Source organism: Coturnix japonica, chromosome 5 (genome assembly GCF_054131305.1).
Source record: "Coturnix japonica strain WE chromosome 5, WE-NBRP24, whole genome shotgun sequence".
NCBI classification, from domain to species: Eukaryota; Metazoa; Chordata; class Aves; order Galliformes; family Phasianidae; genus Coturnix; species Coturnix japonica.
Window position 1 is genome coordinate 36,995,263 of NC_140667.1, and position 18,032 is coordinate 37,013,294.

General features: G+C 47.4%; 1 protein-coding gene across 1 annotated transcript; it reads right to left on the reverse strand.

The window, feature by feature from the left end:
* Positions 1–1,821: 1,821 nt before the first annotated feature.
* TMED10 (transmembrane p24 trafficking protein 10) lies at positions 1,822–16,489 on the reverse strand. The gene is made up of 5 exons (XM_015865099.2): positions 16,239–16,489; positions 12,819–12,939; positions 8,542–8,615; positions 4,523–4,649; positions 1,822–4,069 (listed from the first exon to the last, which is right to left on the reverse strand). Exons 1-5 carry the CDS (start codon positions 16,455–16,457, stop codon positions 3,948–3,950), a joined length of 663 nt encoding a protein of 220 aa, XP_015720585.2. The 5' UTR covers positions 16,458–16,489; the 3' UTR covers positions 1,822–3,947.
* Positions 16,490–18,032: the final 1,543 nt, after the last annotated feature.

Here is an 18,032-nt window from a genome sequence, read left to right on the forward strand (position 1 = left end):
GAAATAAAACAAGTTAAACCACTTGCAACATAAGGAGCAATCAACGGCTACTGTTTTGCAGGCAGTTTGTCACTTAACTGCAGCTGAGACTGAGCTTCCAGCTTCTTGCAGTGCAAACAGCTTCCAGCTCACAGCAGAACAGTCTGCGAAGCAAACACTGAACAAATGCAAAGGGATTCTGTGCTGTGGCAAAAGCTTGGGCTCAGCAGCTCCCAGCTTACAGGAAGGCCCCAGGAATGTCAGTGTGTATGTTTATCTCCAAGGCAGGCACCTCCCAGAGCCACCACAGCAGCACTAGTGGTTGTCTGAGGGTAGAAAGAGAAAAGAACAAGGGATGGGCCTGATACAAATGTTTTAGGTGGAGGAAAGGAAGCAGCTCTAAGAAACGTGCCTAGTTCAGATCTGCGCTCCCTCCTCCCCACCAAACTTTGTTTGCTTGAAGAAAGTCGAACAAAGAGACTTTGTTCCACACCGGCAGAGCCATGACAGACTGCAGCAAGGCAAGGCACAGCAGAGGGCGCAGCTGAAGCGCTGAGACAACTCCGTAAGTCTGCAGCAGGTAAGAGAGGCCTGGCTGCCTTCTCGGGATCCCTCTGCAGTGGGAATCCCCCACGGACCCTGCCAACCGGTTGGGAAACCAGTTTGAGTCAGAAGTCCCTGAGCAGCTGCTCCACAGCTCAGCACAGTCAGGAGGCAGCACAGGTGTTGCACACTTGGGTTGTTTCTCAGATCTCTGAGCAATTTGCGAGAAGGAGCAGCGGTGTACAATGTTCTCCTCCCACAGCAGCTCTGCTGGCGGCTCGTACCTCGCTGAGGAATGCTCACGCACTGTGTGATAATTAAACTGTTAGTCACATTGACAAGTGGGTGGAAGAGGCTGAAAAGCTCTGATGCAGTTTGCCACGGGCAATTAGGGATTTACTAGCGATGCATCTGTCACACACAGAGATGGGCTTGGACCCAAGTATCTGCAACAGCTCAACTTTAACCCACTTCCCAGCAGTAAAACAGAACGAACACACTGCTCTGCATCCACAGCGCATCACAGACCCACCTCCAACCTACCGCATGGGAACAGCTGTACAATCTCACATGCTCAAGTATTCATCCAAGCAAGAACTTGTAGGCATTCATCCTTATCCAGAGATCTGGGAATTTCCGCTCTCGAAATTCTGCTATTACCACCTAGTTGTGTAGTTTACAAGGCCTCAGCTCTGCCATGTGACATCTCACTTGGTCACTGCACGACAGGAGCATCAGTGGCTCAGCAGAGGCGATGTGACAGCAGAAGCAAGTAAATACCAGTACCTGCTCAGTCCCTTCACTGAGCATCCGTCACTCACAAGGACTGACCCACCTGCCTGACAAGTTCCATTTGCCTCTCAAGCACAAAACTGACAGTAATTTGTCTTAACAAACCTGGGAACCGACGGTGAAAAACTGAACCTTGTGTCCCATGGCACCAGCCCTATTTCACTGCCAGCTGTGTGTGAAACAAATTGGCCTAGACCTCTCTACATAGGGAGAAGATGATGAGGAAGAATGGAGGGGAAAAAAGGGAACAGAAGGTAACTTCTACTAGCAACACCTTTTAGAACGGCCCAGCATTTGTTGTGCCAACCCCACTCCTGGGAGAAACCCACACACCCCGCACCCCAACACAGTCTTTAACTCTTCAGTTCTTCAGAAATGAACTTTTGCTGGAGAAACCCAAATGCACAGCGGGGTCTGTGCTCCTCCTGCTCCCTGTGACAGCCCAGCCTGAAGGAAACAGCAAACAGCAGGAACACGCACAGAGGAACAGACACAAAGACAGGTGGGTCTTTTTTCCCCAAAGGAATTTTATTTGAAAACAAACAAACAAAAGATCAAAAAAATCCCCCAACCAAACAGTCATTACAAGGTCAGTCCCCAAGAGCCCCCCACATCCGTTCCCCACAACCACACCAGCACAGTGAGGATCAATGCGCAGCCCTGCAGCGATGGTACCGTAACAGTCAGCTGGGGAACTTAAGGCTTCACCGCCATCTTTGAGAACAAGGTATCTTTGTGTTCTGCTGAGGGATGTCATGGTCAATCAGAGGGGAAGTCCCTCGTGTGTCCCGTCTTTTCAGACTGTATAAAAACAGAAAGCAGATCTACAGGCTTCAAACCATAAGACCCAAAGCTACCTCCAAACGACTTGTAATTCAGACCCGTGGCTTCACTGCTCTTCTGCACTGTAACAGCTTCCAAATCTGTGCAAGGATAGTGTGGAGGCAAAGGGAGAGGAGCGGGCTTGGATTCCTAACGGGGCTTTATTAAAAAAACACTAAAAGCAATATAAACACTTGCCAGTAGATCTAACAACTCCAGGAGCTCAGCCGTGGCAAAGAAGTGACAAAGCACTGACTTATTCAGATGACTGTCATCTTTTCACCCTCTTTCCCTCAGCTTCACCCTGGACAACTGTTTCCCTCCTGGCAATCGATCAGATTCAAGTTATAAATCATGAATGCTTTTTTGTTTTTTTTTCCTCTTTAAAACGTGGTATGCTGGGCCCAGGGCTGCGATAACCTTTTGCCATGCCAGAAGGGTTGAGACCAAAAGCAGCGCTGCCGAACCGTTTGCTCTGAAGGAATGAAGAGAAGGCTTAAGAACTTTAATCAGTGCCTAAAAACTGCAGCACGCAAGTCCAGGAAGGTCACCTGCCTGTTGTTCCTCAGCCCTGCTTATTCAACATAAGTGCATCTGGACAGCTGAGAAGCTACAAATGGCTGCTTGCTCTCACTGCGGTACCACAGGGACTAACAGCTCTGTGGAGGGCACAGTTCAGACACCCCTCAGATGCACCATTAATGTATTCCCACTCTGCACTGCTTTTCAAGTTCATTCATGTCCTTCCAACAACTCCTCTGCCAACCTGCAAAGCTACCCTTGCATCCTCAGACCTTAAAGTAGGGTATAGGCCTTTGTGCTGCACAATAGTGACAGCAGCCCACCTGGCTTTGATGTCTCAGCAAATGAGGTTCAGTCACCTGCCTGCTGAATAAATGTTATACTGCTAGATGACAAAAGTCTCCGGCTCAATTTAAGATTGAGTTTCTTACCATAACCTGCCCCAATCTGCTCTGTGACTGTATCTAAGTGAGGCTTCTTCTCTGCACAAAAGGTCACCAGTGATCACAGCTTTCAGAAAACTGCCACATCATTTTGGAACGAGAGAGCCAAATCCAACACAAACACAAGGAATAAGGACAGGACCAAGGCTGGACTGCCAATGTGAGCAAAGCAGACTTCTCCTTTCCAAGCTAAATCACATTACTAAGCCCTCCTTCCAAGGCACTCCCTTCCTCCAGACTGTTATCATATGCTTAAGTGCCTTGACCCATCAGCATAAAAACTCCAGCTCCCACAGGGAGAAACACCATGACTAGGACCAAACCTCAGACCTTCCTCCATCCTCAGCCCCTGCTGGAATGATGAACCTATTGTTTTGCACTCACCTTTATCTGCATGAGGCTTAGATCTCAGCTGGTCAGAACAGGGAATCCCCAGCAACGCCCTGGTGCAAGCTGCAGGGCACCTAATGCACTCAGCTGGATCAGGTGGCTCAGAGTAACACTACAGTCACAGACAGATGGGAGACATCACCAATCCAAGGTTATAAGAGGAGAACAGACAGTGCAAGAGCTCGCTGCAGCTGTCATAGAAAAATCATTTTTATTTATTCGCTGCCCCAGGAATCCCCAACCCATCACAAGCTCCCCCACCCTTAATATCCAACAGGATTTCTGAAGTCCCCAGTTGCTTCCAATATTTATGCTCCCCTCCCCTTTTTGGGTTCAAGTTCCTGCAGAATAGCTCCAGTCAGTAGGTGTCATCTGTGAGATGGCTCTGGGAGGACGTGGCTGGGTTCCAGCGGTGTCCAGCTGGGGCTGTGAAGAGGGGGAGGAGGACTTGTTCCTTTACTCAATCAGTTTCTTGGCCTTGAAGAAACGACGCAGGTAGAACACCTGCCAGGTGGCCAGTCCAATGAGACAACACATGGAGAAGATGCTGAAGTACAGAACCCGGGTGTTTGTTGATTCTGAAACACACAAAAAAGCCATCACGTGGGAGTCTGACAGCATTAAATGCTCTGTAGGAGGGCAACATTCCCAGGATTTTCCCTCCCCAGCTCTGAAAACCTTCAGAGACAAGATATCGAATGACATAAAGGTACAGTTACACAAGCACCAGCAATATGTGAGAATAAATGCAGAGGGAACAAGGTAAAATTATGGTTAAAGGGCAACACTAAGTAGTACAGAATAGTTCACATTATGAACAAAGAAAAAAAGACCAGCTTTCTAGAAGTGGGCCACAAAGGACTAGGCGACTGCTTCAGAAGAAGAGAAATATCACAGCATTTTTTCTTACTAGAAACAAAATAGGCAGAGCCCACTGTAATTGCTTGGTCTGCAAATGCTATCCTTGTAACCTTCAATGGAAGTGAGGGTCTTAGAGCTCCAGCCCTCTGAAGGAACACACTGGCTCTTACCATTCGTGTCCCTCATTTCCTCTTCTCGTTTCTTCATATAGGCAAAATCGTTAACAATGGATTCTGAAAGATCTTCCAGGCGTCTCAGTTCTACTTCGAGAGGCTTCAGCTTCTCCACTTTAGCAATCTAGAAAACAAGATAGTCAGACAGTCACTAAGCCAAAAACGAAAACTCCCACGTGAGCTCTCACTGCCAGTTTGAACCACTCCTTCTCACATACTCCAGATCTGGGGCATCCTTCCCCTTAGGGTAACACCTCTGCCAGCCAGAAACTACCATTGCATAAAACACTACCACTTCTCCCACCTGTTCTTAAAAGCACACTTAGGTCTATCCCTCCTACTCAATGAGGAGCACAGTACGCATACACGCACGTTGCTTCCTTATTCAGCCTACAGTTATTCACAGTTTGTTTTTGATGAGTGGGTAGAAGAGCCTGCCACATGGCTGAACCTCTAGTGAACAGAACACACAGACCAAGATACAAATGATACCCTTGCACGTGTGTGCAGCATAGTTACACATGCACACTGCATATTAGCAGTGCCAAAGTCAGGGCAGCCTGACTCCTGACAGCAGCGGTTCGATTACATCCGCAGGCACTGAGGGCCTTTGTAGTTTATCCTGTCAGCCTCAAGGCCAGCAGCACACACACAGAGCAGAGATCAGGCAGCCACGGTGTACTCCGCCAGAGGACGCTGTTGGAATATGTACAAGATGGGCTCCATTTAAGCCAGTTAAAACAATTATAAAGCTTCCCCTCATAAAAGCTGGTTTTATAGGACATCGTATTTGTGCAGATCACGCAACCTGCAAGTTACAGACTCGTATCTAAGAGAAAAATCAACAGGAAATTCAATCAGCACAGTCCACAACAGTAACTATTTGAAACGTACAAGTTCATCTGACTAAACCTTAGGTAAAAGTGGTGACACAAGCACAGCACAAAGAGAAGCTGACTGCAGATCCTGCCACTGCTACAATGTCTGTTTTGGATAACCCTGTTTTTTGTGTAGAATCTGTCACTGCTTATGAATGTCCTCACCATGTCATAACATAATACAGAGCAAGAAAGACAAGCTACAGAAAATGAACGAGGTACGTTTGGATCAGACTGGCTCTGAAGCACGGGGCTCACCACCATGACTCAGAAACGAGGCCAGGACGGCATCTCTCAGTCGTGCAGACACTCGCAGGCAGGCAATAGATGGCGCTCAGGGAGCAGGCATCCCAAAACATTGCTGCTGGAAACAGTCCCAGGCTGCAGAACCGAGCTGAAGAGACACCCACCACCAGGACACTGCCAGCTAATCAGACACTCCACTGAAGGGTCTACACATGACACATGCAACCTGGGAAGCAGCAGGCTCTCAAGCAGTCATCTGAGTATTTTTATGCTGAGGTGAGCCATATATTATAGTTCTGCCAGCACAGCAGTATCAATTTGGAGTTCATGTGTGAGGAGGTAGTAGGAAGTGGTAGGTTAAAATGTCTGGACTCTGCTGACACAGCTATAGCAGCAGGCCTGTAGTATCCAGAAGGCCTCAGGCATCACTGCTGACGAAGTCAAGAGTGGACTGGCTCTGTTATCCTCTCGGATGGTGCTCTTTCATATTCGCAGAAGGATAGAAAGGCCCACTGGGAGAAACTTGGCTTATGTGTTCCATCCTGCATTCCCTTCAGCTACTCTTAATATGTACAGGTAGAAACACTGGATAGCTAATTTCAGTACTCTCAGATACTCTCAGCTGTGCAATGTGCACGCACAGCTGCTCCAAGAGTTTGTAAGAAGCCCCCCAAGCCCTGAGATGGTGAAACACCATCCTGGAAGGCACAAGAACATCTGAGCCAGCATAACAACACAGGCAACAATGCCACTGAGCTTCTCAGTGGGGCCACTTAAATAAGCAAAGTCTAACTCTTTCCCTAGTGTAGAGAGAAACCATAGGCAAGTATCAGCAACAAGTAGCAGACCTCAATCCCCCAGACTTCTTGGTCTTCTCTGAAGAGACCTTTCACTTTTTCCTACCCTCATTTCTACATACTGAATGGAGAAGATTATGTTTCCTTATCATTAACATTTCCTAACCTTAACATCTCCAAGTTGCTTTGCCCCAAGAGTATCTCCACCTATGAAAGCTCGTAAAGCCGGACTGGGACACTATCCCTCCTCCCACTGCCTATATCCACACACAAGCAGGTCAGCATTGCTGACCCTCGATCAACTCTTCATCAACTCTTCTTGTAACAGTTCAGCAAAAGGAACTGAAGGGGAAGGCAGATCACTGGTGCGCTACTGGACACAAACAACATAAGCAAGAGGCCCCAAAAAGACAGTAATTCCAGAAGAGATCTTTGGGCAACAGTCCTCCCCGAGACCTTACAGCAACCTGTCAAGTTAAAAAGCTCGGATACTACAGCAGCCTGGGGGGGGCAGAGGATGAGACAAATGCACTGCAAAAAAAAAAAAAAAAGTGTGACTGAACAACAGTAGCAGTTATACAAACACTAGATGAGTCAAGTCCCTTGCAGACACACTGCTTAACAAGGCTTGGGACAGTCTGTTACCTAAAGGTCCTCAAAAATCAAGAATGTGTGCTAGCAATGTCTAGATTTGCCATCAATTGGGACTGTAAAGCTAAATTCTTTTCCCATGTTTGTCACTGGACCTTTACCTTTGGTATAATTACAGTGGAAACAAGCGTAACACACACTTGCTTTTACACAAAGACAGTTTTATCAGTATAGCCAGTAAGTTGTACTGAGTTGTTCCAAAGAGAACCATTCTGAGCTGGAACAATGCTTCTAGGTAACGCTCCTCCTCCTTAATGAGGACTACCCTAATGCACCTCAAGAGGTACGTTACACTACCTTAATGTAACTCAAGAGTATGCCACAGGGTTGATTTAAAGAGATGCCGTAAATGCAGTCACCAGAATCTTCCCAGTTAAACTCTCAGGGGTCAGCCTGTAAGATTTCAACATCTTGTAATCCTTCAGCAGTTGGTTTAGCCAGGCAGCTGGCCCAATGATTACTCTGCTCTTTCCTGACCCCAAGCGGTTTTTATTCTTCATGTAGGTTGGGCTCCAACCATGGGTGAACAGCTACTCCAAAACACAAAAGGATATAAAAACTCCTGCATGACCATCTGAGAAATTCATTCATTTTCTAATTGTTCCCATATGCAGACTCCTTTGCTACCAGCTTTCTTCCCTCAGACATCTCCCAGGCTGTTTTAAGCACTGAGCATAGCGATCATTTGCAGGAACTTCTCTCCACTAACAACTCTAATTTCCTCAGGCACAGGCCCTTCTGGAAGCTTATTGACCCCAAACTCCAGCAAGCAAAAAACATAGCAGCAGTCATCAAAATTCAGCATCCAAACCAGCCAGAGACTGTCCCAGCCACAAAGCAATTGCTATTCTGCACAGCTGCTCCTCAGTCTAAGAAAGCTATGTCCTGCTAAGATGGAAACATTTCAGCTTTTATGCCTGTTCCCAATGTCACACCTTCAAACCAAACACCCATCTCACACCAACTAATGCTCTGCCAAATACCTTCACATTGATGCACTGCCAGTTCTTACAGATGCACGAGTATCACTTCAGGGCTGTCAAGCCAGTACATCCTACAGTGAGGAAGGTAACGACAGTAACAAAGCAACCTGACCTTTAAGAGGATCTGATATTAACCTAAAACGCTCTCCAATGCTGGGGCAGGGAACACTGCACATCTCAGTATCTCGTCTAATACCTATGCCCAGAAGCTGGGTCACACTGTCCTGGCAAAAATATTCACATATTAAGCTCGAGTTCACAGAGCACTGAATGAATTTTAGCTGATGTTTGCCTTTTTTTAATTCCTCTTGCATACAAAGCTTCACTAGAATAGCAGGTTGCAGACAAGCTTTCATCACCGCTGGGAAAACAGCTTCCCATCTTGAGCCCCAGATCTACAAATAGCACCACGTGAGTGCTGGGAAAGGGGAGTTTGAAGAGCAGGCAGCCAGGGGACATACCTCCTCGTAGTTCTTTGCTTCAACTCCATGCTTCATATCCAGAATCACGAGCTGGTCCGGCATCCTCCCTGTTCCTGGAAGCATAATGAAAGGATTCATTGTGTGAAACAGTCAGCCTGCCAGGAAATCACCAGCTCTCCCCAGCGCTGAGAAAGGACTCACAACATCCCGCCCCTCCATGTCTGCAACTAACTGCGGAGGCAGCACAGTCCAGCCTAAAAATACAGAGACTTCAGAATAAATCCTGGCAGAAAGAAAGCCTCCCAAAGATAATGGGAACAAGCTGTAACCAAAAGTGCTAAGTATGTGTAGGATGCAGGTTGCTGTAAAAACTGCAGAGGATTAAAAGAGCAACACCAGCTGCAATGAGACAGCCTGGTTAAAGGTAAGTCACTGGGGGACTGATATCCAAATGGGAAGCCCACGTTCTTCTTTGCAGGAAGTGCACCAATAACTTATCAAGGTTACTGGAGTTGTAAATGATTTTACATTTAGACCAGAAGGAAGAAAGCTTCTTTAATGGAGGAACGTGGCATATGAGGACTGCTGACCTCCTCATCCTGCAGCATTACAGATTTTAAGGCAGTATCTTTTCCAAAATGTCTTTTCAGGGGAAGAACTGACCAGATGTCTTAAGATCCACACTGCTAATGCAAATCTCAACATGTCAAGAGACTAATTAGGGTTGCAGCCAACAGCACACCAGGTTAACTTTTGAGGCTGTGGAAGCCTGTATCTAATAGCTTTTTTCTTTGTTCAAATGGCTACAAACCATAGTATCTGAGAATACTCACAAGAAAGAAAAATAAGAGGCTATGCATTTAAAGATACTCTAAATAATGTAGCACATCAGCTGACCTGAGAATCATATTCCACTATACCACCCACCTAGGAAACATCTGTACATAACACATTCCCAAATCCTAACACTTTGAGGTATATGGTTGTCCTCAGCTGGCTGCCAGAACAGCACAATGTTTGAATTCACTCACACTATAAACTTCAGAGCCTTGATCCAGGAGCACGTCCAATACCCACACAGCCTCAGGTGACTGCCAGGTGGCAAATCTCTCAGTTCACAAACAAATTCAAAGTACAAGTTACACAGGGTCACTCCAGTCAGAGCCAGGAACGTATCCCAGACCTTCAGTACAGCACCCCTAAGTTTTTTCTCTACTCACTAAGCAGCTTTTCCAACACCAGAGTGGAATCACCTCCATGTTCTACCGCTACCAGCACATGGAATAATCTCCCACCAACATGGTCCATATCAACTACAACCCAAAACTCAAACTCAGCTATATAAAGAGACTAATGGATAAACTAGGAGTAGGATGGAACTTTTCAGTTTTCTTATTCAAGGTCAGTTACTGCAAGAACAAACTTAAAACCCAGCACTGTTCTTTAGCAGATACGATGACTACAACCACCCAGTGCTCCTCTCTCCAGCCAACAAGCGTTGACTACCTATGCCTTATATCAGCATGCCTGGAGTCTCTAGGCAGGGTGGCCAACAGTAGCTGCAGAAAAAAGATTCAAAGCACACAGTTCAGTGAGAAGGGTTTTTTTATGTTTAAATTACAGCAACTTGAGTGAACAGCTGGAGCTTCCAGGAAGGGATGAGAAAGATGAAAAGGCCAGCAAGCAGGAGAACAGAACTGGAAGGGTTCAGTTGTCAGGCTGGAAGGAAAAGATACCAAGAAGCAGAAAGAAAGCAGATAAAATGAGAGCTGCTGGGTGCAGAGGGATGGAAAGGAGACATTCTGCATTGTCAGGGATTGTCCTGGAAAAACTGAAGCTGCACTTCTAGAAGTGATCGGAGTATAAGGCACAACAAGAAGCTTCCTTTAAGCTCATCAGATCCTCAGTAACTCCCTGCTCCTCCTGCAGCTGGAGCTCACCAGAGCAAAGCAGGATCAGGAGCAAAGGAAAAACAAACAGTAACTATCAGAGGTCTTGAACTAAACTATCCAACTGATACCCACATCTCCCACTTCAGGGTCCTCAAGTGGCCATCTCAAACAAGCACAGAGCTGCTTCCTGGGAGACTAAGGAAGTTCCTAATGTACCAAGTCAAAGGATGAACAAGATAGTCAAACTGGATGTAAAAACTGTTTCGCAGAGAAATGGCAGAATAAGTAAGTCATAACTGCGAGGTCGGGAAACTAAAGATTACAGAATGAACAAAAAATTAAAGATGGAGAAGGCCTCTTTGCCCTGAAGCGTAGTGACAGGACAAGGAGCAATGGTTTTAAACCAGAAGAGGGTAAGTCTGGATTCAAGAAGCACCCTCAGACCTCCTGCACTCTCATATGTACCTTCTATACAGCATCTCCTTCTCACTTCCTCTTCCTTATTTCTGTGGTTAAGGATTGAGAAATCCCAGTTGCTTAGATCCTTCAGGGCCCAACGGCTCCAGGCTTCCTCTATCAACAGTTCTCCTCTTCCAGTACTCCACCAACATCCTCCTTAGCTGGAGCACTAAAAGTCCTGATTGCCTACTTGAAGAAACTATGAAAAAATAAAAGCTTTTGAAGAGAAACACGAGGAGAAGAGACATCTCAGTCAGCCACCTCATTCCTTTGCTCACATTATAAAGGAACAAGGTACTTGTAACACTGCTACTTCCTCCTCCTAATCAACTTAAACAAGTCCTGCAGATGGTCAGGCCTTACAGTGCCACCACACTGTCCTCAGCATTTTTGTTATATCCAACACAGGCATGGAAAATCGGGAGATCTCCGTCATACAGTATGTATCACTAGCAAGGATTATGGCCTCCACCAGGTCCAAAAAAGAAACCAGTAGCTCAGAGGGACCTAAAGAGAAAGCCTTTGGAAGAGGATCCAGCTGCTGAATTGAACAGCTCTAGATTTTGGCATTCTGATCCCCCAGTGGTCACCAAGTAGAAGCTGGACTTAGAAATATTTTATCCGGTCTAGGCAAGAAACCCCTGGTCACAAACACTAAAATAAAGAGTCTAGACACAGCTAAAGAAAGAAGCTTTTCCCACTTCATTGTGTGATTACATAGAAGCTAGAAAGGATTTATTGGTCCGTCTGGGGACCTCCCAAACACCCAGGTGTTGGACAGTACAGAGCAGGAGCGACTCTCCCACAGGAGTCACTAGTACCTGCATGTCTTGATGCGTTAAGGAGCATTCAGAAGCCCTATGTTCACAGTGAAATAAAAGCAGAACCCTGAGCATTTAGAGTCAGTTTTATCTGACAAACATGATAGAAGAGGTGCTACAAGCCAGATGCCTCTTAATAAAGATACCTTTCTGTTTCTGAAAAGTTCTCTTCAGTTTGCAAACTATTTGCAATATTATAAATGGAACACAACAGCAAAACAGATACTGCATTTCAAGAGACAGGAGGAATGCTGCTAGTGACTGCTCCATAAAGAACTTTTGAGACATTCCAAGATAAGACATGGGAGAAGTGGCTCCAGGGAGCAGAACTCTGACAGTGACTGGGGGAAGATGCAAGCACCTACAAACTTGCACATACTTACTCAAAGCAAAGAGACTGGAGCCTATGTCAGCTGCTTTCAGCACATCTGTCCTGAAGTTGAGCCCAGCCACTCAAAGCAGCACATGCGTCATGCTCAAAGGAAACGAGCCTCAGTGCTCGTTAGGCAACCATCCCTGCAGCACAAAGGCAATACTGACGTCCTGCTCATTTCCTCTTCCCTTTACTGACCGCTCGGCAGTTATGGGTGCAAACTAAGGCCATGCTCTTTTGTACACACACAGGAACTCCAGAAAACAGTTGCTATCCTAACAGGACCACTGCAAAGTACTCATTCTATTGAGATTACATTCCTCCAAAGGAGGGGAGTGGGTCAACAGGACAGAAAGGCTACGTCCTGGAGACGAGGGTATTCTGCTTTGTCTTTGCTTGACTGCAGGATGGCAAGAACCATGAAAAGAACAAGAGAGGTGCGTTTTGCTCCTTGCTACCACCATTCATAGCAACTGTGGTAACCTGTGTAGGAGGAACACACAATTCCCCTTTCTTCTGCCTGTAACAGAAGAAACCTGAGCACTCTATACAACAGCCACAGAGGAATACTTAACTTCCAAATGCAACACAGACAGCAGATATTCTGCACTGCAGAAAATACACACATGAAACTCATGAAACACGGCTTTAGAAGTCAACATGTTCTGTAGACTATGCTCAGAGTGACTTTACACATACCACTAATCCAAACATCCACATCTACACAAACTTCATCAGAAGGCGAAGGCTGCCAATGGTTCTTTCACTTACCCACAGGAAGCTTGCTCTCAAAGCAGGCCTCAAACATGTCATAGTCTTCAGTGGTGAAGGCAAACTTGCCCTTGGTGGCATCCTCTTTAGCATACAGGATGTGTCCCGCTGAGTCAGTTATCTGTAAGAGAGATAACAAGGGTAAGAAATGCAGCATTTCACTGCTGTAGGCTCACACTACTGAGTTTAGGCAGCACGAGAAGTGTTCTCTGAGCCTCCCTTTTGGATCAGATACTTTGCTTTTCACACTTTTCCTCCTTCCTGGCAACTACATCAAATCCTCTCCTACTCATCCTCAGTGAGCTGACAGAGTGCATCTCAGGCAATCACTGACTGTTACGGTAAAACAAATATAGAAAACGGACAAAAAGAAACATAACAACAAAAAGAAAACCAACCCCAAACTGAAAACCACACTGATTTCTTTTCCTCTTATGACATCTGAATACAGACAACATTTAGGAACTCTAGATCTATGAAGTGTCAACTACTGCCTTCGTTTTGCAAGCAAAAATTATTAATTCCCATAGTAACAAATACAGAGAAGCCTTATGGGACAAGAAAGAGTGATTCCCCACAAGATGAGATGGAGAAAGGCACATCTGCCTCTCTAGAAATGAATGACCAGTGCAGCCCTGAGTTACACGAGGTCTGGGTGCCAACATCCATCAGAGCAGCCACTTCAGAGGACAATTCAGACTGCACGGACAGAATAATGACAGCCATCTATACCATACAGAAAGGCTATACACATAACATGATTTTCAGGAAACACTCCTGTTTTCCTATCTGAGCACCTAATGAACTCCCCAGAGGATACCACAGAGGCCTACCACCTCCTAGGATTCGGAACCTCCTGATGGATAATGAGGGCTGCTACACCAGACAAAAAAAAAACAAAAACCTTCAAGCCTTCGGGTATAACACAGTAGGATAAAACTTCCTTTACATACAGAGTATTCCATATTTGTGTGTTACGGGTTTTGTTGTAGATTCCCCTGCACCATGTGGTATTTGTCAGCACCTGAGAACAACACAGAGCGCTGCTGTGCTGCAGTGCTGCAGCTCCTTTGCAGAGCTCTACCCGTACTGAAGCAGCACGCAGATACACATCCACCCAATGCAGGCAGGCACAGGCAGCTGTGCTGCTGTTCTCCCTGCAGCTGGACACAGGCCGTATCCTATTTGGAAGCCACCAAACTACCAGAAGCATTCAGCTCCAGTGAGCAGGTTCTGCTGCAGTGAAGGACTGTCTGCATCTGGCCATGGCAAAAGAGCTTGGATTTTGGTCACTGCACACCCTTCAGCAGTGTAGTCCTGATACAGTATCACCTGCATACTGGGTTCTCAGTCCCAAGAAAGGGTGACAAGGACACAGCAAAGAAAGCTTTCAAATGACCCCATTAAGTTGCTCCCTTGGGGCTTTCTATGAACCAGAGCTAATCTTTAGCTAGAGGATACTGTGCAGCTCCATCAGTTTCTGTCCCTTACGGGTCCAACAGCATTCTGTTCACAAACAGGATTTCAGATAGCCAAAGCTCTGCTATCTGCTTCCATCAATATCGAATGCCCTTACCCAAATCATCCAAATGCCCATTCAGTTGGGCGTGCGGGGGTGGGAGAAGCCGCTAATAGCCCAGCCAGAACACTTGAGGGGGAGAGGCTGACCTGAATAGGATTGTTCATGATATTCAAACGTTATTTACAGTAACACAACCCTCCACAGACTCGGCATTGTTCGCCCTTGACAAACAGCCCAGCAATTCCCCAAGCCACCAGTCCCAACAATGGCACTGACGCACGTGACCGGGTCCGAGTGAGACGTCAGCCACCCATGGGCCTCCCTCCTGGAGCCAGCTGGCACATTGCGCAGATTCCTCCCAAACAGAGGGTGCCACTGTTAGTGTTGGAGCATCACAAACACAAAGCTCGGCCCATGGACAGGAACCGTACCGAGAGCAGCCAAAATTAACTACCAGCCTCCTACGCTCCATGGCCAATCCAGGGACTGCAGACAGCTGTCCAGTGTGGGGGGAGCAACACCACCTGTAAGTATGGTGCCCACAGGAAAAAGACAAAGCAGCCACCCCAGGGACTGCAGCACTTCCAGCAGGCCCAGTGTGCAGGGAGCCAGCACATACCTGAGCCATAAGAAGGGGAGCAGGAACAGCACGGACTCCTATTTCTCCTTTGTAGCTTTATGGAATAGTGCAGGACATCTATTTATTTTACATCAAACTGATTTTAGAACTTGTTTTGTGAGCGCTCCTATTTGGATACCTGCTTCAGCAGCAAAGCCGGACCCCAGTGCAGAATTCACTGCCTTGCCACCTGACAAGATCTCTTGCAAACCTTGTTTTTTATAGAGCCGGAGCCATAGCGGGACAACAGGCAGTGAGGGTGCTTGACAAGAGAGGCAGGAATATGCCACTCAAGCTGAAATACATACACCTCAACAAGCAAACATTAGAGCACGGTTGTAAAGCATTACATCTGTATGACTGGCTATACACACACAGATTTCCTCTACAAATGATGTAAGATGCAGAAAAGTACTTTTTTTTTTGTTCTTTTTTAAAAGGTTTCCCAAGTGACCTGCTCTGTCTGTAATCTAGCACAGCACGAAGCTCACAATGCCTCCAAGCATCTGAGCGCAGTGCTGGAGAGGCAGCCTGATTCCAGCACCGTGTAACACTCCCACTTCTGGGCCCTGAGCAGCCCACCGTGTCACCAAGAGCTGGGTGCTAACTTCTAAGGCTCTGGGAGCTTTGACAAAGATGAAAGGCAGACAGAGAGCTGTTAACAACCAATGACGGAGCAACGGGCCTTCCACAACCAGCTGGGAAATCTGAAGGAATGCAGATTGTAGGCAGCAAATACTCGAGGTGTGTTTCAGTAGCTGCCTGTCACACCGACAGGAACGCTCTCAGTGTTGTGCACCCCCCACGCTGCAGAGGGTACTTGACGCTGTACCGGTACCTCCTCCTGTACGTCAGTGATGGCGGCGATGCTCAGCTCAGCACAGCCGCACAGGAGGCGCCTCGTTCCAGCCCCCGTCCCCGCCGCTCCCAGCCCACGCGGCACAGCACGAGGCAGCTCCGCGAGAGCCACGTCATTGCAGCCCTTCCCTCTGCCTGGTGCCAATCAGTGCCGGCCCAGCCCGGCCTAGCGCAGCGCGCAGCCCCACGTCCCGGCCCCGCACCGCGGCCTGTGCCCCGCTCGCCCCGCGGCCCGGCCCGGTAGCAGCCCCGCGCGCCCAGCGCTGCCCGGACAAGGCCTCCCCGCCTCCCCGCCGCCCCGCACCAGCGTGTCAGACAGCGCGGCCCGCTCAGGCCCCGGAGCGGAGCGGGGCGGGGCCTCCACGCCGCCGTCCGCCCGCCCGCCCCCGGCCCGCTGCTCCGGGCGTCGCCACGGCCGCACCTTGAGGTTGGCGGAGGGGCCGCTGCTGGAGCCCGGCGGGGCGCCGATCTCGTACTCGCCCGTGACCAGCGTGTCGCGGTGGATCTCCTCGCGCAGGCACTTCCGCGCCTTGCCGGGCAGCTGGAAGGAGATGGGCCGCGCCGGGCCCGCCAGGAGCAGCAGCGCCAGCAGCGGGGCCAGCCGGAGGCGGGGGCGGCCGGGCGGCACAGGCAGAGCCATGGCGGCGGCTGCGGTGCCACGGGCCGGCCTCCCACACACGTGACCGCGCCGAACATGCGTCACGGCGGAGCCGCGCGGCGCGGGGCGGGGCCGGGCGGACGGTGGAGATGGAGAGGGAGATGGAGATGGAGAGGTGTTCATTTGTATGGCCTTCACTGTGTGCTGCGGAGTAACCTGCCCTGATGCAGGAAGAAGGGAATACTCCCTGATGTGTGGTCATGATGGACTGGCTGTGGTCAGCGCCTGGAACTGGCTGCAAATGTTTGGCTTTGTTGAGATACAGGGAAGGGTGGGAAGAAAGATACGAAATTAAACAGACAAAACTCGTTTATTTCTGTTAACTTGACTAAAGAAAAAATACAGGTTTGCTTTTTGTTCCGTATCCTAAGTGTATCTTCCTCTCTCTTTGAGCAGAGTTTGTCTTTAGCGACAAGCAGTAATCAAGAATCACTGCAAATCTCAATCTTAAGAGGCTTAACCCAGTGGACTTCGTGCCTCAGTGTTCACATGCAGATCAGGATAAGCCAGGCCTTGCCCACAGCGTTTTAAAGAACAGCTCCTCTTTGCATCCATAGGCTCCTGTTTACTGAGACAGCACTATGAAGGTCTCCATGTGAGGAAATAGAACTGCAGACAGTGCACTATTAGCAATAGCAAACAGAACCCTCATGAATAAAAGCCTCTCTTAAGCTTCATTTAAACAATATTTTAGGGGAACACAATTTTTCCTTAGCATAGCACGTATCTTTACGTGAAGATTGGCTGTGCTCAAGTGTTTGATCCATTACTTCATGGTCAAAAAATGGGATCTCTGGTCATTTGTTGCACATTTCAGTACATGTTTGTTTCTTTGAATCAGTTTGCAAACCTTTCCCGACTTGGACAGTTACATTAGTTTGAAGTTCAACCTTAAAAATAAAGAAATGTTTAGCTATTTCTGCAGTATGTCAAAGTGTATTTGCACAATGAAAACATTCCTTCCATTGCAGCACTCGAGGCAGAAATAGATACTATTTCCCAAGCTTTAAGAAATATAGGTTACTAGAATCTGAAGATATGAAATGTTGTAATGTGCTATCCCCAAATTCCCAGTGAGACACACGCAGCACAACAAATCTCTCCATGCTGAACATTCCTTATACCAATGGTATGCCCACAGTCTTCCAGCAAGTTTAAAGCATTCAATAACATCTTACTTGCTGGGGCAAATACTGGAGAAACTGTCTCATTCATGTTGAAGTAACCTCATTCTCTAAAGCCAAAATGTGAAGTCAGCTATTGACGAGAAAATATTTAACAATCCCTTCCTATTGTGTCCATTTCATCACGGTACATTTTTAGATGAGTTACATCTATGACTGGCAAATTTCTCATCGTTTCTGTTTTAGCTTCTCATGTATTAATGCATTGTGTTTTATAGTGCCATATACACATTCATTTCTAATTATAAAAGCGTATCGTACGTGGTTTAGTGCATTAGCATGTTGCGAAAGAAAGTAGTCCCTGTTCCTTGCAGGGGAGTTGGACTAGATGACCTTAAGGGTCCCTTCCAGTACAGTTGTATGATCCCATGAA